This window comes from Scyliorhinus canicula, chromosome 2, assembly GCF_902713615.1.
Source record: "Scyliorhinus canicula chromosome 2, sScyCan1.1, whole genome shotgun sequence".
Lineage (NCBI taxonomy): Eukaryota > Metazoa > Chordata > Chondrichthyes > Carcharhiniformes > Scyliorhinidae > Scyliorhinus > Scyliorhinus canicula.
The window spans coordinates 106,863,815-106,888,000 of record NC_052147.1 but is presented as its reverse complement, the minus strand read 5'-3'; the positions used below and the strand labels follow the sequence as shown (position 1 = coordinate 106,888,000).

Genomic DNA, 24,186 nt, shown 5'->3' with positions numbered 1-24,186 from the left:
TTCATAAGCTGCAGTAATTTTCAAGCTGCTAATTGTTTTTATTGTTCAGATCTCTCAATCATTGTATTATCTGAACCCCTTGACCAATTTACGCTTTGAAATCTCTGCTAAATTCTTTGCTTACACATCCCTTAAATATGATATGGAAGTAGCCATGACGCTTAATGTGTTTGCATGGCATTACTTCTTCCACTATTTTAATGGAGGCATTAATTAAATTATTTTAAACTCTGTTAAGTAAGAGCACTAAGTGATAAACGTAGAACATAGTGTAGAAGGAGGCCATTCGGCACATCAAGTCTGCACCGTCCCACTTAAGCACTCACTTCCACCCTATCCCCATAACCCAATAACCCCATCTAACCTTTTTGGTCACTAAGGGCTTTTTATCATGGTCAATCCACCTAACCTGCACGTCTTTGGACTGTGGGAGGAAACCGGAGCACCCAGAAGAAACCCACGCAGACACTGGGAGAACGTGCAGACTCCGCACAGGCAGTGACCCAGCAGGGAATCAAACCTGGAACCCTGGCGCTGTGAAGCCACAGTGCTACCGTGCTGCCCTAATATCACACAATTATGTTAAACATTTGAATGCTAATGTCGCACTAGTAATTTCTGTGTTTGTATCTTTCACATCTCAGCTGTTTGTAGAAGGTAGTGAATTAGTTTAGAGTTTACTTGTGGCTGCAGCTGGCCAAAGTAATTTGAGAGAAGTTTAATTTTGTCTGTGTTTGAAATGGAAGACCTAAAGTTATTTGGGATCCTTTATCCAGGACGGAAAGGGAAATTCTGCTTGAATGAGAAACATGTGGTATGGATTTCATCACATAGATTTTGGAATGTTATCAGAGAAAGTAGATGAGCTGTTGGGGTGGGGGGGTGTGGATACCGTTACTTTAAGTTGTTTTACTGTTTTACTGTTTTATTGTTATGTATTTAGCAAAAATGTTGAATAAAAATATATTTTTTTTAAATTGAAATTAGACGAGGGAAGACTATGATTGGGATTTTCATGGCTGCAGGAACATGTTGAGGCGACAGCCGAAATCTTCCAGTCTCTGGGTTGCTGGAGTTCGAACATATTTTCAAGTTTGAACCTCAGATGGGCACTTTCCTTGCTCCATGAGATCCTCTGCGAATGTCTCTGCCTCCGAGTTAAGAGTCAGAGACTTCAGACAGTGCCAATGTGCTCACCTGAGTAGTTACCCAGGAAATGTTACAAGGATTTAAACCTCGTCTAACATCTGAGTAACTACACAACCCACCTCCAATCACTCACCCACCTAGCTCCCCAACCTGACTACCCACTCACCCAACCTGGCACCTCATCCACCCTATCCCCTACCTCCTTACCATCTACCCACTCATTCACCCATCCGTTTTCATCTATTTACTAACATTATTCATTAATTTTCAAGCTGGACCTTTAAACTTGCCATGCACAAGCAAGACCCGCAAAAGTGGAGGGAATTTTCAATCACAGCAGCAACTGACGATCATTGCTGTTGCTCAGAAGGTTTGGCCCATATTTTAAGAAGAACCCAATGGGTCCAAACTTGTGCCTTTATTATCATCATTAGCAAACTTCCACAATCCAGCTTGAGATTTTTCAGAGCACTGAATTGCAAAGGTGGTTCAAAGGACATTTGAAGGGTACATCCAACAATGAATTCACCTGAGCTTCTGGAACATAGAAATAGGAAAAAGCCCATACAGCCTATTCAATTAGACTTGAAAAGTCTGCACCTCAATTATTTTTATCAGCTCAATTTCTCATGACCATTATCTACCAAATATTCATCAATCTCAATCATTATTGACCCACCAATCTCAATCATATAGGTAGAGCAAACTTGCCCCACCTTTTCATGTTGAAGTGGGGCGGGATACATTTCAACATTTTTCTCACTCAAGGGGCTGATGAGAAAATTTTGGTAAGATAAAGTTGGCACGACATTACATGTGAATTGGAAAATAAAAAACAGAGGTATGAAAAGAAACAACTTAGTGAGCAAGAAAAAAAAAGAGTAATAACTTGGGCAGCACGGTAGCATGGTGGTTAGCATAAATGCTTCACAGCTCCAGGGTCCCAGGTTCGATTCCCGGCTGGGTCACTGTCTGTGCGGAGTCTGCACGTCCTCCCTGTGTGTGCGTGGGTTTCCTCCGGGTGCTCCGGTTTCCTCCCACAGTCCAAAGATGTGCGGGTTAGGTGGATTGGCCATGCTAAATTGTCCGTAGTGTCCTAAAAGTAAGGTTGGGGGTGGGGGGGGGGGGGGTGTTGGGTAACGGGTATAGGGTGGATACGTGGGTTTAAGTAGGTGGATAGGGTGGATACGTGGGTTTAAGTAGGTTGATCATTGCTCGGCACAACATCGAGGGCCGAAGGGCCTGTTCTGTGCTGTACTGTTCTATGTTCTAATTAAAGATGAGTATTAGAATGCAATAGGATGTATGCGTTTCCAACTCACTTCCAGTCTTAGGATGCTCACTCACTCACCCTCACCCACTGTGAAAGTGGATGAGAATGCCTTTTGCTGTATGGGAGAGGGTGAATGGGACTCTTGAGACCAGGAGTGAGCCAGTCCTGTGGATACACTCTGCTACCTCACACGCTCCCCTCACATACTCCCCTCACATCCTCTCCCCTTCTTACTCCCTCCCTCTCTCTTTCTGTCTCTTTCCCCTCCACTGTCTCCCTTTCACACTCTCAGCCTTCCCTCGACTCTCACCATCCTTTACACTCTCAACGCTCCTCATGCGCCAATTTGCCCCTCACGTGCAGAACCACCCCTACTCACTCTTTATCCACCTCAGAGCCATGGGCAGTTCGTTGGACAAGCCTGGGATAGAGTGTTGCAGACATCGCTTTTGTTGACAAAAGCTCTCCTGATTTTACTCCTAAATGCCCAGCTCTAACTTTAAATTTATGGCCTGTGGTAGGTTATATGAGGGGTATCGCGGTACCTAGGTGGGATGTACCTTATACTGTAGTATGAGTGGTAGAACCTGCCTGCTGGTTCCGCCCAGCAGGCGGAGCATAAGAGTCTGTGTTTCACCCACAGCAGTCATTCTGTACCAGAGCTGCTGGGGTAACTACTTGTTCATTAAAGCCTTCAATTGGACTACAATCTCACTTCAGTAGTGCTTGATCGTGCATCGTGGTCCATCTGCAGAATTCCAATGGCCGTCTGGACTGTCTGCAAGAGCGGTCAAAGCAGAAACCCTCAACACATTTAAAAAGGAACTTGAATATACACTTGAGGCTCTGTAACCTATAGAGCTACAGACCAAGAGCTGAGAAGTGGAATTAGGCTGCCTAGCTCTTTTTCACCTGGCATAGACACAATACATAATAAACACTCAACAAAATATATCCATCGATACTGCCCTAGCCATTGTGCTAATGATCAACTCAAAAAATGTAGTTGAATTAATTAGACACCTATCATTCTAGCCAGATAGTAACACACGTCTGGAGAGTCTAAAATTAAGAGGACAAAGTTATTGGAACAGCCGTAGGGCATTGAGCTCCCCAACCCTGGTTTGTCATTCAATTAGACAAGGGTTGATTTGTAGCTTAACTGCATGTTCCTGGCTTTTCTCATATCCCGCCATGATATTGTAGCCTACAAAAATCTATCAATCTCCACCTTGAACATTTTAGTCATATCAGCCCCTCCAGTTTAATCTGCTATTGTATTAGATCATGACTGATCTGTTATTTCTAGATCGTCCTTTTCATTTAATGTTTTTGTAATTCCTTTTTCTCTTCTCGTGTTAGTACATCATGCTTGGGGATACAATTTGACGTTGGGTTGTGACATCCTCCATGGCATAGGAGGCCGACATTACTGGCCGCCTTGTCATGAGTAGAGTGAATTATTTCAGGTTATTTAACCATACAAATTAGGTGGAATCACAGCTAAGTCCAGCTCTCTCTTTACCCAATGCTGATACCCGACACATTTGGCAGTAGGATAACTGGACATCGTTCAGGAACCTTCAGCTAATTTATTTTTCCCTTCCTATTCCAGGAAGGTTCAAGACAATTGCAGTACACCCCGGCTGAGAACAACTAACTCAGCACAAAAAAATTGAACATGCACTTGAAGCTCTGTAACCTATTATGACCAAGAGCTGAGAAGTTGAAATAGGCTGCATGGAACCTGGAAGCGTTCCCGTCCTTTTTAAATCATTTCATATTGTCATGGATAATTTGCTCCTAATTTTGAGGTGGAACTCTGAACTCTAATTAGTGTTGGTGTACTTTTGAACCTCAACTAGTCTGCATGACAGCGGAACAGATGCGTTGCTAATTTTATCTTCAGGTGAGATTTAGCAGAAAGGTGACAGGTCATCATCACACATGCATGCCAGAATTCAAAATCTGTCAGTACACTCATTTAAATGCATCAACAGTTCAAATTGAGAGCAGACCCAAACCAGTTCCTTATGTGCACTTGATTGTGTTTTTCAATGTATGTGGAATGTAGCTGGAAATCATGATTGACAGGATTTGTCTGACGGAGAATATTGGACAGAGCAAGAGTTTTTAATAGCTGTCCCTCAATTCAAGGTTAGTCTATGTTATTTACAGCTTGCAGGCTGTCCAGCATTTCAACTGTAAAATGTCAACCTCATGTTCTGAAGATTAATATCTTCCTCTCTTTCTCTCTGAGACATTCAAGCTATTTACAGTGTTGCCTAAGACCTTAAAAAAAGTGAAAATAGCTAGATGCTAATTTATGATACTCCCTCTCGGTCACGACACGTACATTTTATTATTTTCACAAATTAAAGTGGTTTTATTTTTCCCTTACAGGGACACAGATTCTCATCTATCAAGCTCTACCTCAGTTAGATTTTATCCACATGATCTAGTAAGTATTTGGGAAAATGCTGTGTCTACTGAAAATAATGCATTGGATTGGATTGGATTGGATTTGTTTATTGTCACGTGTACCGAGGTACAGTGAAAAGTATTTTTCTGCAAGCAGCTCAACAGATCATTCAGTACATGGAAGAAAAGGGAATTAAACAAAATTCAAGAAAATACATGAGAATACATAATAGGGCAACACAAGATATACAATGTAACTACATAAGCATTGGCATCGGTTGAAGCATACAGGGTGTAGTGTTAATGAGGTCAGTCAATAAGAGGGTAATTTAGGAGTCTGGTGACAGTGGGGAAGAAGCTGTTTTTGAGTCTGTTCTCAGACTTCTGAATCTCCTGCCCGATGGAAGAAGTTGGAAAAGTGAGTAAGCCGGGTGGGAGGGATCCTTGATTATGCTGCCTGCTTTCCCCCAGCAGCGGGAAATGTAGATGGAGTCCATGGATGGGAGGCAGGTTCATGTGATGGACTGGGCGGTATTCACGACTCTCTGAAGTTCCTTGCGGTCCTGGGCCGAGCAGTTGCCATACCAGGCTGTGATGCAGCCCGATAGGATGCTTTCTATAGCGCATATGTAAAAGTTGGTAAGGGTTAATGTGGACATGCCGAATTTCCTTAGTTTCCTGAGGAAGTATTGGCGCTGTTGTGCTTTCTTGGTCATAGCGTTGACGTGAGTGGACCAGGACAGATTTTTGGTGATGTGCACCCCTAGGAATTTGAAACTGCTAACCATTTCCACCTCGGCCCTGTTGATGCTGACAGGGGTGTGTACAGTACTTTGCTTCCTGAAGTCGATGACCAGCTCTTTAGTTTTGCTGGCATTGAGGGCGAGATTGTTGTTGTTACACCACTCCACTAGGTTCTCTATCTCCCTCCTGTATTCGGACTCGTCGTTATTCGAGATCTGGCCCGCTATGGTCGTATCGTCAGCAAACTTGTAGATGGAGTTGGAACCAAGTTTTGCCATGCAGTCGTGTGTGTACAGGGAGTAGAGTAGGGGGCTAAGTACGCAGCCTTGCGGGGCACCGGTATTGAGGACTATTGTGGAGGAGGTGTTGGTGTTCATTCTTACTGACTGTGGTCTGTTGGTCAGAAAGTCAAGGATCCATTTTGGCGTTACTGCTACTTTTCAGATACCGTTGAAAGTATATGGTTAAATTTTCTACAGTAACAGGAAATATTACTAAGACATGCAAGCTGGTCAATGTGTGTGGGAACGAAAAGATATGCTAACAGTTTTGAGTCAGTTTAAGACATTTTTATCTTAGCTTTTGTGAACTTTCTAATTGACTGACCGAGAGAGACATTTGCCCATATCTTGCAGTCAGATGCCCACAAAGATTTCTGTGACTCAACTCTTTCTCAATTTATCAGCTGGGACTTTCGATCCTGGCTGAAGCAGTGATGGGTGAGTGCAGACATCACCAGGGAAAAACATTGAGCACAAGAAAAAATGAGGCTCCCCGCCCCTCTCAGCATTAGCTGCTGGATTCAAATAACTTTTCAAAGGTTTCAAGTCTTTCACTAAGTGAGTGAGTTAGTGAATGGAAGTGTGGACGAATGGATGAGTGGGTAGTCGGCTTGGTTCGGGTAGGGATAGTGATAGTGGTGGGTGGTTAGGTCAAGGGGTGGTTGGGTGGACGGGATGGTTGGGTTAGGTCAGAGTGGGAGTGGAGGGTGTAGTCCTGTCAGGTCTTAGAGATGATGAAGGGAATCAATGGAGGAGGATTTTGATGGCTAATCACTGAGTTAGACCAGGTATTAACAAGCATAACATTTCCAGCATATGTCCATAGAACATAGACCAGTACAGCACAGTACAGACCCTTTGGCCCACGATGTTGTGCCGACCACTTATCCTAATGTAAGATCAACCTAATCTATACCCCTTCAATTTACTGCTGTCCATGTGCTTGTCCAAGAGTCGCCTAAATGTCCCTAATGACTTTGACACCACCACCTCCGCTGGCAGTGCATTCCATGTACCTACCATTCTCTGTGTAAAAACCCGACCTCTGACATCTCCCCTATACCTTCCTCCCCTATACCGTCCTCCAGCCACCTTAAAATTATGTCCTCTCGTGGCAGCCATTTCCGCCCTGGGGAAAGTCTCTGGCTATCCAAAGGTAGATAAGTCCCACCTATCTGGCCCAAGTCTCTGACATTGGGTCCTGGGAAGTGCAAATCTACCCATTGGAAGTTTGAACTTCCTGGACAATTTCAGTGCATGTGTGCACATCTGGTCTTGTTGCGGATTTCCCAACTTCAGTCAGATCTCTGATGAACCAGATATGGTAAGATTTGGGCCATAGTGTGTCTGAATTGCATGGCAGAGGGTGTATTTGGATACTTAGTAATCTTTTCTCACATAATAGGTTGTACTAGTGGAATAACAATGTCATGTGTCGGAGGTCTCAAATGCATATTGTTTCTGGTTTTCGATTATCATCTGTTATAATGGCATGAAAAGGCCATAATTATTGAGACAGTAAATGCCACTGGAACATAAAATGGTGTTTTTAAAAAAGCTTTTTTATGACTCTAGATCTAATTAATCTGTGAAATTTTCAAAAACAAGCGTCTTATGTATCCTGGTTAACAGTTGCCCCACTCACTGGATCGAATGTAACTCTACTTAACATCACAAAATACTCTTGTGTAGCAGCTATAAAATTACAAATTAAGAGTTCAACAGACTTTTAAAAAAGTTTATATTTTCAAATAAATAGCAATGTAAAGAATAGTAATTGAAAAATATCCAATCAGGTCTTGTCAACCAAATTCCTTTTTGAAAAGCTTGGTAATGAGAGTCAGACTGTCTTGGAGGGAAGCTCAATTTGTGTTGGGCTTGCGAGTTTGTTTGCTGGAACATTGGGTGGGGGGGATGGGGATCCCAGGAGTAAGATCAGTTAGGTCAGATTCAGATCAGAAAAATGGAGGTAAAACATTAGCTAGTGATGCAGAAGATGTAGAGAGAAACGCGGAATTACAGAAGAAGCAAATTTTAAAATGAGTCCAGCAAGGGAAATTGACGGGGTTAAATTGTTTACACTTCAATGCAAGAAAAATTGTAAAATAAGATGGATGTGTTAAGGGCACAGGTAGACCCATGGCAGCAGGATGTCATTGCTATAATGGAAACCTGGCTGTGAGGGGGGTGGGGGGGGGGGGGGGGGGGGGGCAACATGGGCATCTCAGTATTCCTGCTTATAGAGTCTTCAGACATGATAGAGTGGGAGATTTAAAAAAAAGGAGGGAGAGCAACACTAATGCTCTAATGCTTAAAGAATCAATTCCAGTTGTGAGAAGGGATGATATACTAAATAGGTCAAAAAACGAGACTTCATGGGTTGAGCTTAGTAATAAAAAAAGGGCAGTCACACTACTGGGACTAAACTACAGACCCCCAATCAGTGAAAGGGAGGTAGAAGAAAAAGTATGTAGGCAAATTTCTGCAAGAGGCCAATAATAGTAGAAGAATTTAACCATCCCGATATCAACCCGGATTCAAGCAATACAGCACTGAGGGAGAAAAATTCATGCGGTGTGTCCAGGAAATGTTTTTCAATCAATTCGTGACAAACTCAATGAGAGGAGATGCAATTCTAGACCTAGTTTTGGGGAACGAAGAAGGGCAAGTGGGTGAAGTGACAGCTGGTGACCATATTGGGGATAGTGAATACAATTTAGTTAGATTTAGTATTACCATGGAAAGGGACAGAGATAAAGCAAGAGTAAAAGTTTTGAACTACGGGAAGGCAAATTTTGAAGGAATGAGAAGGGAAAGGGACTTGGCTGAAGTGGGCTGCTCAGCACTGCTGGAGGATAAATCAGTGGAAAACCAGTGAGAAGCACTGAAAAGCAAGATCCTAAATGTACAAAGTAGACATGTCCACTCCAAAAATGAGTGGTACTGCCAAATCTAGACCCTCCTGGTTGTCTAGAGGAATACAGGGGAAGATCAAACAGAAAAAGAAAGCGTAAAAAGGCACAAAGAACTAAGCACTGCAGATAGCCTAGACACCTATAGGATGTAAAAAAAGAAATAAGAAAATCAAAGAGAGCATGAAAAAAGATTAGCACATAATCAAAAGAAACCCAAAGATACTTTATCAATATATTAATGGTAAAAGATTAGTTAAGGAAAAGATGAGACCTATCGAGATGAAGAAGGGAACTTGTATGTAGATGCAGAAGCTGTGGGAAGGGTTTTAAATTAATATTTTGTCTTGGTGTTTACAATGAAAGGGATGATTCAGATATAGTAACCCAGGAGGAACACTGTGAGATATTGTTGGAGTTGTTGGAGGACAGGAGACATGCAAATGTAGTTCCATTGTTTGAAGAGGGATCAAAGGAAAGGCTAGTTAGTCATAAGCCGGTGGTGGGAAAAGTAATAGAATCAATCCTGAGAGATAGGATTAATGGTCACGTAGAAAATCACAGACTGATCAAGGATTGTCAGCATAGATTTGTTAAAGGAAGGTCTTGCTGTACAAATTCGATTGAATTCTTTGAGGAAGTGACGAGAAGGGTTGATGAAGGTAGTGCAGTGGATGTTGTGTACATGGATTTTGGCAAGGCGTTTGACAAGGTTCCACATGGCAGCTTGGTCAGAAAAGTAAATGCCCATGGGCTACAGGGTAATGTGGCAAACTGCGGCACTGTGGCAAAGTGGTTAGAGCTCCAGGGTGCTGGGTTCAGTTCCAGCTTCAGGTGACTGTGTGGAGTTTGCATTTTCTCCCCTTGTCTGCATGGGTTTCCTCCGGGTGCTCCGGTGTCCTCCTGCAGTCCAAAGGTGTGCCGGTTAGGTGGATTTGTCATGATAAATTGCCCCTTGGTGTCCGAAAGGTTAGGTTGGGTTATGGGGATAGGGTGGAGGTGTGGGCTGAAGTAAGGTGCTCATTCTTAGGTCCGGTGCAGACCTGATGGGCCGAATGGCCTCCTTCTGCACTGTAAATTCTATGATAACTTGCGAATAGAAAATGTTTCAAGTGGTGTTCCACATGGCTCGGTGTTGGGACCCTTACAGTTTGTGTTCTATATTAATGATTTGGACGTAAACGTGAGGAGCATGATTGGGAAATTTGCAGATGACACAAAGATTGGCCGTGTAGCGGATAATCTAGAGGAAAGCTATACTCTCCAAATGATGTAGATGGGACGGTGGATTGGATGGTGAAGTGGCAGATGGATTTTAGCATACATGTATGAGGTGCATTTAGGGAGGTCAAACCATTATACAGAGTATGCAATAAATGGAAACATACTAAGAAGGGTAGATGAAGTGAGAGATCTCGGCATGTAAGTACGCAGGTCCCTAACGACAGCAGCTCAAGTAGACAAGGTTATAAAGAAGACATATGGAATACTCTCCTTCATTGGCAAAGGAAAGAACATAAAAGGAAGGATATAATGTTGGAATTGTATAGAACATTGGTGAGGTCACAACTGGAATATTGTGTGCAGTTCTGGCCACCACATTACAGGAAGGGCATAATTGTTCTAGAGAGTGCTGAAGAGGTTTACGAGAATGTTGCCAGGGCTAGTAAAGTGTAGCTATGAGGTAAGATTGAATAGGTTTGGGTTAATATCCTTGGAATGAAGAAGGCTGTTGGGTGACTTGATTGAGGTGTACAAAATTATGAGGGGTGAGGTAGTGTGGACAGAATAAAATTGTTTGCCTTGGTGGAGAATTCTAGAACCAGAAGTCATGTCTGACTAACTTGATTGAATTTTTCAAAGAGGTGACCAGGTGTGTAGATGAGGGAAATGCACTTGGCATGGTAATCCTGGACTTCAGCAAGGTTTTTGATAAGATCCCACATGGGAAACTGATAGCAAAGGAGCCCAAGGGATCCAAGGAAATTTGGCAAAGTGGATACAAAATTGACGATTGGCAAGAAGTAGACGTTGATGGTCGAAAGGTGTTTGTATGCCTGGAAACCTGTGTCCAGTGGAGTCTTGCAGGCCCTTGCTGTTTGTGGTTTATAGAAATGATTTAGATATGAATGTAGGAGGGTTGATCAGTAAATTCGCGGATGATATAAAAATTGGTGGGGTGATAAATAGTGAGGAGGATACCCTTAGATTACAGAAGGATATAGACAGGCTGATCAGTGACAAATGGAATTCAATCGAGAGGTGTATGGTGATGCTTTTGGGAAGGACAAACAAGGCAAGGGAATACACGATGAATGACAGGACCCTGAGAAACACTGAAGATCTGAGGGACCTCCGTGTGCATGTACACCGGTCACTTAAGGCAGAGCAGGTGGATACAGTGGTTAAGAAGGCATATGGTATACTTGCCTTTATTAACTGTGGCATAGAGTTTGGAGCAGGGAGGTTATGCTGGAACTTGTTAAACATTGATTAGGCCATAGCTAGAATATTGTGCACAGTTCTGGAATCCACATTATAGGAGGGATGTGAAATGATTGAGATAAGTAAAGTTATGAGAGGCATAGGTAAGAGTAGACAGAAGGAACCTTTTCCCCTTGGTGGAGGGAAAAACCAGGGCCCATAGATTTAAGGTAAGGGACAGGAGGTTTAGAGGGGATGTGAGGATAAGCTTTTACACCCGGAGGGTGGTGGAAGTTTGGAACTCGCTGCCTGAGAGGGTGATGGAGACATAGACCCTCATAACATTTAAGAAGTATTTTGGTCTGCGTGGGTTTCGCCCCCACAACCCAAAAATGTGCAGAGTAGGTGGATTGGTCACACTAAATTGCCCCTTAATTGGAAAGAAATAATTGGGTACTCTAAAATTTAAAAAAAGAAAGAAGTATTTTGATGTGCACTTGCGATGCCAAGGCATATCAGACGATACGGGGCAAATGCTGGAAAATGGGATTAGAATAGTTAGGTGGTTGTTTTTGACCAGTGCAGATGTGATGGCCTAAAGGGCATTTTCTGTGCTGTAAGACTATGACGCTATGATATGGATTAAATTTTTCCCCTTGGCGGAGGGATCAATGATTAGGGGGCATAGATTTCAGGTAAATGGCAGAAGGTGTGGAGGAAATATGAGGAAGAACATTTTTACGCAGAGGGTCGTGGGTTTCTGAAATCCATTGACCGATTTGGTGGTGAAAGCAGAGACCCTAAACTCTTTTCAAATGTAACTGGATCTGCACTTTAAGTGTTGTAAGATACAGAGCTATGGACCAGATGCAGGAAGGTGGGATTAGAAAGGGAACCTGGGTTTCCTCGGGCTGACATGGACAGGATGGGCCTAATGGCCTCCTTCTGTGCTGTAGCTTTTCCATGGTTCTATGTCAGTTTGTTTGGCTCAAAATTTTCTTCAAATCAACACTGTAACTTTGCACACCAGAATGTTTTAAACACAGCTTAGACCAACCCAGTTGCAGTTGTCTCTTCCACAGATTCGACTGAACAGGTTGTTGACAATTGATCCTGATCTCCTGGAACAGCAGGACACCAATCTCAGTCCGGACCTACAAGATCACATTCAGCCACAAGAGGAGGCTCAGAAAATCAAGCACTACTACCGGTTCTGGATCCTTCCCAAGATATGGATAGGAGTGAACTTTGACCGCCTAACACTATTAGCATTGTTTGATAGGTAAGAGGTGATAACTGCTTGAGGTGACAAAGGCATGGATTCACATAGATTTTCAAGACTTATGTACTCCACTCTACTATGGTAGCAAAATTAAAAATGTTATCATGCAGTGAGGCTTGATTTTTTTGTTTCTAGTTTTCTGGATTTTGCTTTATCTCTTGGTGCAGTTCCATGGGCATCAGCAAGTCTCTGGTTGCCAGTGTTTTGATTGGACAGTCTTTATGTGCAAAGAAACAGAGTGAACACCAACACATTATCTAACCATTGAGCACATCATCATAGTTCTCCAATATTGTTCTCATCTGGCAGATTCTACCATGCATGATTGAAAAGTGATAAAGAATGGGAGCTCGGTCTAACTCTTTTTTAGTGTCCTTAGGGGCCCTAAGATCATTTGGTGTCCCACTTAATATGAGTGAACTCTTCAAAAAGCAGGAATCAAATCTGGAACTGTCACGTGTACATAACTACTTTTAATAGCTCTCCAGCTCCTACTCAAAAATGCAATCTGTAGGTTCAAACCAGGATTTTGTTGAATCCCCATAAAAATCTGAAATGAAATAACTGAAGGCAATAGGACATTAATTGCGTACCCCATGAAAGATGGTTATTATGCTTTTAAATGTTCTCACATTAGGCTCTTGTTCTCATAGAATTGGCCTTAATCTGATTTAAAATAAATGAAGGAAACAGGAACCTCACATTAATGAGTTGAACGTTCTCTCTGTATAATTTAAAGTCTGTGATCAAATGGAATTCAATTCAAACTGCCCAGAACTCCATGTTCTGAATTAATTTAAAGCCCTGTTACTGTTTACAGTGTCTGAGACAGCATCAGCAAATTGGGTCCATGTTGAAGGACACACTACTAAATGTTGTTTGAACTGCTGGCTCCAACCATAGATAGTTGGGTACACCATCTCCACTAGGGATTAGTGCCTGCTTATTAACCAGTTGATTGTGATAATCATGATTTTTTAAAAATATGTTTTAATCAAGCAGCAGTTTGTTGTATAACAGGCAGGGTGACTCAATCTGTAAAATTGATATGAATAATTCAAGGTAGTTTATTGCATCATAAAATTGAAATTATTTCATGCTTGGCATTTTAGGCTTTTCAAATATCATGGATAGCTTAAGGGAAATGGAGAAAAGTGTCCTTTGCCTTGCTTTACAGTAATAACAATACGCAATGGTTTATCACTGTCAATGTCTTTATATATATATATATATATATATATATATGGGGCGGCACGGTGGTGCAGTGGTACGATCCCAGCCCTGGGTCACACTCCGTGTAGAGTTTGTACATTTTCCTCATGTCTGCGTGGGCCTCAGACCCACAACCCAAAGATGTGCAGGGTAGGCAGATTGGCCACGCTAAGTTGCCCCTTAATTGGTAATTTTTAAATTAAATTATGTATTTTGCTTTATATTAGGAAAACTCTAAAGGAAATTTGAGTGTATAAAGTAAATTGATTGCTTTTTGATAAACCATTTGCAAAGTTGTCTTGCTTATTCTGAGCATTTTGTGATTCAATGGGCATAAAATAAGGTGAGAAATTTTATATTTATGGTTACCTCTGTGAAACAGTTGCTGTTCAAAGGTTCAAAAGTTTCAGCACTGAATATGCTGGGAAACATTCCACAACACTCATGACCATTAACACCTGGACATAAGTACATATGTTGATGTTTTAAGGTACCATTTCACTGTGGCTTGGGATAGTGCAGGTTCCATTTAAGCTGCTTTCCAGTCCCACACTCTGATTGTCACATTTGAAATCTGGCGCTGGTCTCTTCCAGGCTGATTGGTTCTGCAGAGGGGCTAGTTCCAAAAAACAATCCGAAAGCCTCAAAAAAAGAAATGTGTGTTTGCTGCTATTAAAGTGAGATCGACATCCATGTTGAGGGCACCACACTGATACTCTTTCAGCTAGTTTCTCTCCCATCATTTTAAAATGCTTTGTGTCATGCTGCTCAGCTCCCTAGAAGTTGCTTCCCCAGGGCTTTTGGCAATATTGCCTGGGGGAAAGCACTTCATGTTTATTTAGCTGCCTCCGGATGGGCATTTAGAAAGGTAACCATGGAAGGCTAGCATTAACATTTCAGAATATTTGATGTAAATAACATTTACATAACATCACGACTCTCACCGGTCTCTGTGTCAAAGATTTTGTACCTGGCTGCATACACATTTTAAATTCAGTAGCTTTTGCTGAGATTTTGCAGTAAAGCAACAGGGTCAAGAAAGCAGTTGCACCTGAGATCATCTTTTTGATTTGCCAGATAAGGTTCAAAGACGCAGGTTACCGGTTACACAGGTAGTAGGATGGAATCCTGAAATATGATCCCCAGAAACAAGTAAAAATACTGAATGAAAATTGAACTTGGCTCCATTTAACTAACGAGAAACCTGTGGAACAAAAATAAATCTGAAGGTGAGAGTGGCCTATGACTATGCATCATCCCTTTGGTGCTTGGCATTTTAAAGCAGGCTTATGTTAATCAGTAAGGGATTCAAGGGCCATGGGGATAATGTGGGACAGTGGAGTTGAGGATTATCATCAGATCAGCCATGATCTCATTGAATGGCAGAGCAGATTTGATGGACCGAATGGCCAACTTTTGCTCCTACGTTTCATGGTCTTATGTGAAATTAGCAAATGAAGTGGATCAGTTATATTTTGCGTGCCCAGTCTGGAGTTGCCTACTGGAACACTAATATGTCTATGATTTGTTCCTAGGAATCGGGAAATTGTGGAGAATGTTTTGGCCATTGTTTTGGCAATTCTTGTTGCCTTCCTTGGATCTGTTTTGTTAATAGATGGGTTCTTTAAAGACATTTGGATCTTCCAGTTTTGCCTGGTCATTGCCAGCTGCCAATACTCACTTTTGAAGGTATGGGTTGTTTTTAGTCACAATATTACTACACATTATATTATAAAATATTACTCAATTAATTACAATGATTGAATTTTATTTTAATAGAGTGTGCAGCCTGATTCCTCCTCTCCAAGACATGTAAGTTTAAATAACTTGCTCTTTGAAAATAAGATATTTTATTCCATTTACCCAGTTATCAAAAGACCTTTTCATTTTAATAACTGTCTTCTAGTGGGAAAAGTATAGTGACAGATAACTGTACCCTGTGATACACTGGTCTGGATTTTGTGTAGTAACGATGGCGGAACTGTTAGCGTTCACTGTCGTTACTCCTCTTAACCTGACAACAGCCATCAACATCTAGAGTTCCCAGTGTGCAATTAAACATGGAGCCAGAAGTTGCTGTTCATCATTACTGTCCTTCTCAGTTGAAGTCCTCCTAGAATGGAGTCAAGTTAAAATGACTGAACTGACAAAACTTGTCCCTTTATGCTGTAAAGTGCTTTGAAAAAGTTAAATTTTGTTGAATGATATGCAATTAGGTTTTTACCATGTACTCGGTTCACAATTAGTGCTGAAGAGACTCACTTGTCCTGAAAAACTAATTTTATATTTGTGGTATGTCAGATTTCTCCACCCTAATAAAAAAAAAGACATTTTAAAAATAAATGTTTTTCAAACATACTTATTGTATTTCAGTGTCTACCTTAATCCCATGTGTATTTTGCAATCATTTATTTTCTCTGGAAAGTTTTAATTAAAAGTGAAATATTCAGAGCATTTTGCTGTCAGTGAAACTACTTCACTGTGATTAGCTGGTTACCCTGTTTGATGACTTGTTGGCGACCTACTTAGCCTGGCGCCAGGTTCAAATTCTCACCAGGAAAGGGTAAAGCCACGTAGCAAAGATTGCTTGCTATTGGTAGGCAGCTTTCTTTGAGGTCAGTGGTGAATGCCATTGCTTTGGCACTGACTGTGAAATCCATACTGTAAGTTTTTTGTTTATAATTTTTTTTGTTCATCGTCAGAGCAGCTTTATGACTGAGAAAAGCAGCTAAAATGTTGGACATCTTTGGAACTAGTTGCAACAATAGTCTTCATCACAAGACTGAGAGATTTTCATCACAGCTGCTCACAGTGACCTCTCATTTTTGAAAACTTATTCTGTGATCAATGGCTGTATCAAATGAAGAAGCAGACATAACAAACACTTCAAACTGAACCAAAAACTCATTTGGCCATCACTGTCATTCTGAATGTCAAGCCTTGAGCATCAAATTATGTTAAAGAGAGCACCATGCCATTGTGAACCCAGTTATAAATTAAATAATTAAGAGGACTAATTATTAACTCAAATCAAAAAGGCATATTAATAATGTTCTGATAAAAAAATCAATCTGTCACTTTATAGATGTTGAATGGTCTGCTTTATTTACAGCATTGATAGTTTTTATTTCAGATTGAAGGTTTTTATAACCTCGTCACTCAGGCACAATTACGTTTATTTTTTGAATATATATTTTTATGTCTTTAGTGTTTTTCTAAAATTACTAATATAAGCCTTGCAGACTGCCTGGCTAGAGGTCACCGAGTCTAAGTGATTGAATCTGTACTATTGGAGGGTGGAATTTTATGGAGCCCACAAGAGCGGACATAGATACGAACATACAAATTAGGAGCAGGAGTAGACCACTTGGCCCCTCAAGCCTACTCCGTCATTCAAGTGGTCATGGCTGATCTTATAGTAACCTCAACCCCATATTCCAGCCTACCACTGATAACCTTTCACCCCCTTGTTAAGAATCTGACGGCGGGATGAAGCGATAAAGTTAATGGCATCTTTGCGGCATGTTGAGGATTACACTGGCTGTGTCGGGTTCCTACTTGTTGTACTTTTGCATGCCATGAATATTTATTGCTGTGAAGTAGTTTTCGCTTAAGTGATAGCTTCAAGATAAAGTCAGCGGCGTATGAAAACCTCATGGCACCCGGTTCATGTTCACTTAAAGGTAGCATGCACCAGTCAACCGTGACTAAAGTAAGTGGTTAACCAAGTTGAACTCTGACACAAGGTGATGGGCAAACAGAAGGTGGTGTTTGGGTGAAGGCAGATGAAAGGGAGGGTTACCAGAGATGGGTCTTTGGGTGCAGGGAGATGTGGAGGAGAGAAGCAAGGTTGGTCAAAGGGGAGTCTTCGGATGAAAGGAAATGTGGAGGGAGAAGGGACTAGTGTCATGGGTAAGGTGATTTTGAAGGGGTGGGGTTAGGTGGATCCAGCGTTGTATTAAAGATGGCCGATGGGCCTAAAGGGAGGGATTGCTGCTATCAATTGGGTTCTTAGGGTTGAATTCAGGATATTGGGTGTCACAGAGAACTGTTACAGCCAAAGGGAGGAGTCATGAGTTTGACAGCACAGAAAGAGGCCCTTTAGCCATTGTGTCTGTTCCGCCATCATGTACCTATCTATTCGAATCCCATTTTCCAGCACTTGGTCCGTTACCTTGTATGCACTGGCATTTCAAATGCCCATCTAAATGTTGTTGGGGTTCCCGCCTCTACCACCCTTTCAGGCAGTGAGTTCTAGATTCCCTCTGTGTGAAAAGAGTTTTCCTCAAATCCACCTACCTGAAAGGTTATGTTGGATGGATCAAGAGTGGAGGTGTGTGGCTGAGAGGGAGGATAGAAGGTGGGCATCGCGTCTGAAAAGTTACGGACCTTACTGTTAGGTCTTGTGTCAAATACAGCTTCTTGGAATGTAAGCTTGATTGAAGTGTGAAGAGGGTTGCTGAGGTGGGTGGAGAGTTGCTTCGTGTGGGTGGTTTGGGTGTGGGTGGAGGACATATTGCGTGCATTTGACTGACCTAAAGGGACTCCCAGGAAACCAGCCTACTACATTTATATTATAAAGGGTTTCACTCGATGTACAACTGGTGTGGGACCACAGAGAAGAATAATGCAATTCAGTGCTTCCCTCGCAGGAAGATGCCACGTCTTGCGCAACTCACGGCTCGCAGAGCTTTTTGTCCAGGTTGATGAATGGATGCTCGGTGACGAGGGCTATACCCTGTGTACATGGCTGACGCCACTAGTGAGGCACCCCCAGAATGAGGCAGAGGAGCAATGCAATCAAGCTCAAGCCTCCACTAGACTCATCATAGAACACACTGTTGAACTTCTTAAAATCTGCTTCCGGTGCCGTGATCATCTGGAAGGCTCTGCCATATACATCCCTAAAGCAGAATACAGGAAGCTAGGAAGGAAGATGATAAAATCAGACCTCAAAGGCAGTGATCTCAGGATTACTACCGGTGCCATGTGCTAGTCAGAGTAGAAATGACAGGACATATTGGATTACTACGTGGCTGAAGAGATGGTGTCAAGGGGAGGGTTTCAGATTCCTGGGCATTGGGACCGGTTCTGGGGGAGGTGGGACCTGTATAAACTGGACGGGTTACACCTGGGCAGGACTGGGACTGATGTCTTAGGGGGGCTATTCGAAAGAGCAGTTGGGGAGAGTTTAAACTAATATGCCAGGGAAAGGGAAGTTATGCAAGGAGTCAGAGAAAGAGGGAGCAAGGACAAAACAAAATGTAAAAAAGTGAATAAGAAAAGTGATAGGTGAGAAACCAAGGGCAAAATTCGCACAGGGCAAAAGAGAAAAATATTGGGAGCAAGACAAACGATGTGAAGAAGACAAACTTAAAGGCTCTGTGTTTTAATGCATGGAGCATTTGCAATAAAGTGGATGAACTAATCGCGCAGATAGATATAAATGGGTATGATATAATTGGGATTACGGCGACATGGCTGCAGGGTGACCAGGGATGGGAACTGAATGTCCCAGGGTTTTCAGTATTTAGGAAGGACAGACATGAAAGAAAAAGGGGTGGCGTGGCACTGCTGGTTAAAGAGGAAATTAACACAGTAGTGAGAAAGGATATTAGCTCTGACAATGTGGAGCCTGTATGGGTAGAATTAAGAAATACCAATTGGCAAAAACATTAGTGGATGTCATATATAGACCCCCAAACTGCATTGTTGATGTTGGGAATGGCATCAAACACAAAATTAGAGATGCATGTCATGAGGGAATATTGGTAATCATGGGTGATTTTAATCTTCACATAGATTGGGCGGATGAAATTAGCCACAATGCCATAGAGGAGGAATTCCTGAAGTGTATATGAGATGGTTTTCTTGGCCAATATGTGTAGGAACCAACTAGAGAGCAGGTCAGACTGGGTACTATGTAATGAGAAGGGAATCATTGCCAATCTGGCTGTGCGAGATCCCTTACTGAATCTTAATAAAGGGAACTATGAAGATATGAGGTGTGAGTTGGCCTTGATAGATTAGGGAGAGTTAGTAGAAGGGATGACAGTGGACAGGCAATGGCAAGCATTAAAGGATTGCATGGAGGAACTACAGCAACTGTACACTCCTGTTTGGCACAAAAGCAAAATGGGTAAGTGGGCCAATCCATGGCTTACAAAGGAAATTAGAAATAGGGCTGGATTCTCAAACAAAATGGGGCTATGTCCCCACATGGGTGTAAAAACACTGGCGTTCCACTCTAGACTTTCCCCCCAAAAATACAGACCAATTCACCTATCTGAAGGGAGCTGGCAGGGACCTGTCATGATTCCCACAGCTTTGGCTTCTAAGCTTTGGCTTTGCTGCTTCTAAGATCTTGCTGTGAACAAATTGGCTGCTGTGTTTCCTACATTACAATGATGACTGTACTTCAGTTCTTATCTGGAAAGTGCTTTTGAATGTCCTTATTAATGAAAGGTCTTTTATATTAATGCAAGTTATTTGTTTCTGTATAAATTATTCCACATGTATGAAGTCTGTAATGGGAATTTAATAACCTTTTGAACAATGCTACATTTTTATCCACTACCAAGGATCCTGGAGCAAATGTACATTCAGAAGTAAACCAATTGTTCATATATTTTGAATATGAAGGAGTTAGGAAATGTTATTATGGTCTGTACCGTAGAATCTCATCATTTATTAATCTGGGGCCAGACAAACCTCACACAATAGCACGGTGTCTCATGAGTTCTGCATTTAGCATTTTTTTCTGTATTTGTAAACTAAACTGATATTTCTGTTCCTGTAAATATTAAAGTATTCCCTGCAATGGTGGGGATCTTTTCAGTTCGGTAGCTGACACTGATGCACAAAGGTATGGACAGGAATCCCTGGCAGTGAAGTTATATTTGTCAAGATCCTAGAGTGTGCCAGTATTTCTAGTGAGCATCCCCCCTGTCAGTCAGAACAAGTGGAAAACCACTGATTTAGACATAAGCAGTCTGTGGTGATCACAAGTTAACTAGATGCAATACAACTGAGCAAACACTAGAGGGAGCACGGGAGAGCCATATAAATAGACCGGGACAGGAAGTGAGGACACACTTCACGGAAGGCAGAACTGGTAGCAGGACACAGACACACCAGCTAGTAGCATTTGAGGTAGCCGTAGGTTAAGCTCTGAAGAGAGAACAAATTCACAATAAAGCATCTTCTCCACATTTGAGACTACGAGCTTTATTAAGACTCGAGGAACAACACACAGTCTTCAATGTTGATTACTCCTTAACTTGACCAATCTCAGTCTCCAACACAGACAGACTCTCTCTCAGGTGTGCGCACACCCACTCACACTCATAGCAGCAAATAGGAAATCAAATAGGGACAGATCCTGGGTTTTATGATGCAGGAAACTGAACAATGACACACGGTGCACTGGAAAGTGCTCCTCTGATATTGGGTTAAACTAAACAGTTTTGCTTTGTATCTAAATGTGTTACATCTGACCTCCAAACCACCAGCATCCCTGAATTTGATAACACCACGTTTAGCTAGTTGACAATTGATGGCTTAAGAAACATCCTGTAATCACTCTTAGCTTTCTGATATAGTTAATCATTCAGGTTGTTTTAAATATAGAAACCCAGAATTAGACACATGACATGCCATTTGACAGATCCTTTAGTAGCTTAGCAACATTTACGTGGTCATATAATTAAATCAACATGAAATTATTTGTATGCAGTGAGATCAGTTACTCCAACAAAGGTCAGATTTAAATTCACCATGTTTTTGTTAAAAATGGAACGTTCCCTGAACTGAATATTTTTTTATCTGGATTTATTTTACACTGCAGCTTTTGAACAACGTAATTGTGTTGAGCAGAGAAAAGGTCAGAGTTCATCTCTGTTTCCTCCAATGGAAACTGCAGGCACAAATTCAACATTTTCTTGTGATCTCTGGGCAGGATCAATATATGTGTGTATATACATATGTATGTATCATTTCCTCTTATGTAGCTATCTCCTCAGCTACTTAATTTATTTTCTTCCTACCAAAATGCAGAATTTCTCTTAATTGTTGGAGGTTTATGTTTGGGTTAACTACAGTTTCAGAAAACCTTAGGGTGCAGTTATGTTGCCAATTTGGTATCTGTGTGCAGCAATTTCGCTGTTTATCAACACAGGCTGGTTTAGCACAAGGCTAAAGAGCTGGCTTTGAAAGCTGACCAAAGCAGGCCGGCAGCATGGTTCAATTCCCGTACCAGCCTCCCCGAACAGGTGCCGAAATGTGGCGACTAGAGGCTTTTCACAGTAACTTCATTTGAAGCCTACTTGTAACAATAATCGATTTTCATTTCATTTAACTCTGAAGTCAGGTCGCAATCTGACTCCAAAGACAGCAGTTTGAAATTGTTCTAGCATTGCTTCATTTAGCAGTGCATAGACCCATACCATGTAATTGCATTGCTCAAGTAACACTTGGGTGATCATTCAGAGCACCAAATATTTATCTGGCAGCGGTGTTTCTAGTCATATATTTAAGCACTCGAGCACTGTCTGGTTTTGGTTTTGGCCAAGTGGCAAAGAAGGAGTCTTGTTGGCTTGCTTTTCATTCTGCAGCTGGAGATGCATCTCATCAGTATTATAGAATAACTTAACTAAAATGATATTTATTGAATCTCTGTTTTCCCCTAGGGTCATAATCGCATTATAGCCTATAGTAGGCCTGTCTATTTCTGCGTGTGCTGTGGCCTGATCTGGATGTTGAATTACGGGAGTAAGCATACATCAACAACAAGATTTAAATTGTACGGAGTGGCCTTTACCAGCCCTTCACTTTTGGCTTTTGCCAGAGATCTTGTCATGGGTAAGGATTATTAGATCAAAAGATTATAAGATTGGAAATAAATATACAGTAATCTTTCTTCAAAGATAACTTTTTAAAGTTTGCGCAACTAAGGCAGACCTTTCAATTAAACCGCCTACTAACTCAGCCTTCCAACTGAGGATGAATGAAGCAAATTTTGTTTGTATTTTTCAAAGCAATCTGATTACCTTGTTGCCTGCCAGCCTTCAATGTGCTGTTTTAGTTTAAGCACACTTCTTAAAATTCTCTGGTTGCCTCACGATACACATTTATGGCTTCCTTTCTGGTAGAAGTTCACATAGAGAGCCTTCCACTTTAAAACCTGACTTTGTTTTGCTCTGAAAGGAGTCATTTTAAAGACAAATACTTATCTTTGAAAACTAAGCTAGTTTGTTTGCTCTCTTTGTAACTGGTGTGTTGTGTGTTTGTTACACCAATATGTAGACTCTTAGTTATTTTTTGATGGAAAAGATTACAGTAAGGTTTAGAAGACAGTAACATTGTTACATGCCAAGTTTCGAACCAGGCATCTGTTTTGGGATGTTTCCTGGCTAATTTTAATCATTGCTTACTAGGTCGTTAAAAACTGCATTTTGTATAGCCCTGTAAATGTGTGGAATGGCCTTTTTCCTCTAAGTTAAAATGGATCTGTTTTGCACATTTACACAGTGTTTTTATTGACAAAATGTGCTCCATTGGACAGTTGGTAACTATATATGGGAAACATTAGACAAAATTGTTCCAATTTTTAGGATTAATCTTTGCCTTTTTTTATTCTGCTCTTTAAACAAGTTCAAAAGAATTCTCACAAACTGTGTCTGCGAGAATATCCTAACTGGTTCATGGGGGTGTATAGCTTTGTTTTCCTTTTAGAATGGTGTGAGGAGTCAAGTGAAAGCCTATCGAGAATAACCAGCCCAATTGTCGTGGAACAATTATTAAAGACTATTTATTAAATTTTTTAAAAAGACAAATAAACACAAACAGGACTACAATGCTCTCAGGCCATCAAGTATATGATGTGGACTGGGCTGGGCACAGTAAGAAGTCTTACAACACCAGGTTAAAGTCCAACAGGTTTGTTTGGAATCACTAGCTTTCGGAGCACAGCTCCTTCTTCAGGTGAGCTGCACTCCAAAAGTTAGTGATTCCAAACAAACCTGCCCCCCGCCTGTTGACGATTAATTTCTCACAAAGAAGCCGACGAACGGTTGCCACCTCCGGGTGAACCTCTCAAGGCAAACTTGATTTTCTCCAAACAGAGAAAGCTAGCCATGTCCGATAACCAGGTCTCCGACTTCGGGGGCTTTGAGTCCCTCCAAGCTAATAGTATCCATCTCCGGGCTACCAGGGAAGCAAAGGCCAGAAGGTCTGCCTCGTTCTCATCCTGGATTCCCGGGTCTTCTGACACCCTGAAAATCACCACCTCTGGACTCAGCGCCACCCTTGTTTTTAACACCGTGGACATCAAGTCTGCAAAGCCCTGCCAAAATCCCCTAAGCTTTGGACATGCCCAAAGCATGTGGACATGGTTCGCCGGTCCTCCGCACATTTTGTGCACCTGTCCTCCACCCAAAAGAATCTGCTCATCCGGGCCACTAACTTGTATCAGGCTGAGCCTGGCACATA

At 41.7% G+C, this 24,186-nt stretch overlaps 1 protein-coding gene across 6 annotated transcripts in view; it reads left to right on the top strand.

Annotated features, from left to right (window-relative positions):
• Positions 1–24,186, top strand: part of pcnx1 (pecanex 1) — a 356,856-nt gene that overhangs the window by 222,332 nt on the left and 110,338 nt on the right. For 5 of the 6 annotated variants that reach the window (XM_038784415.1, XM_038784439.1, XM_038784431.1 and 2 more), the window contains 5 exons: positions 4,826–4,883; positions 12,272–12,486; positions 15,234–15,387; positions 15,478–15,510; positions 22,386–22,557. In XM_038784415.1, coding sequence (XP_038640343.1) covers positions 4,826–4,883; positions 12,272–12,486; positions 15,234–15,387; positions 15,478–15,510; positions 22,386–22,557 — 632 coding nt within the window. The remainder of the gene's footprint in view (positions 1–4,825; positions 4,884–12,271; positions 12,487–15,233; positions 15,388–15,477; positions 15,511–22,385; positions 22,558–24,186) is intronic. The other variant, XM_038784424.1, reaches the window with a different exon arrangement.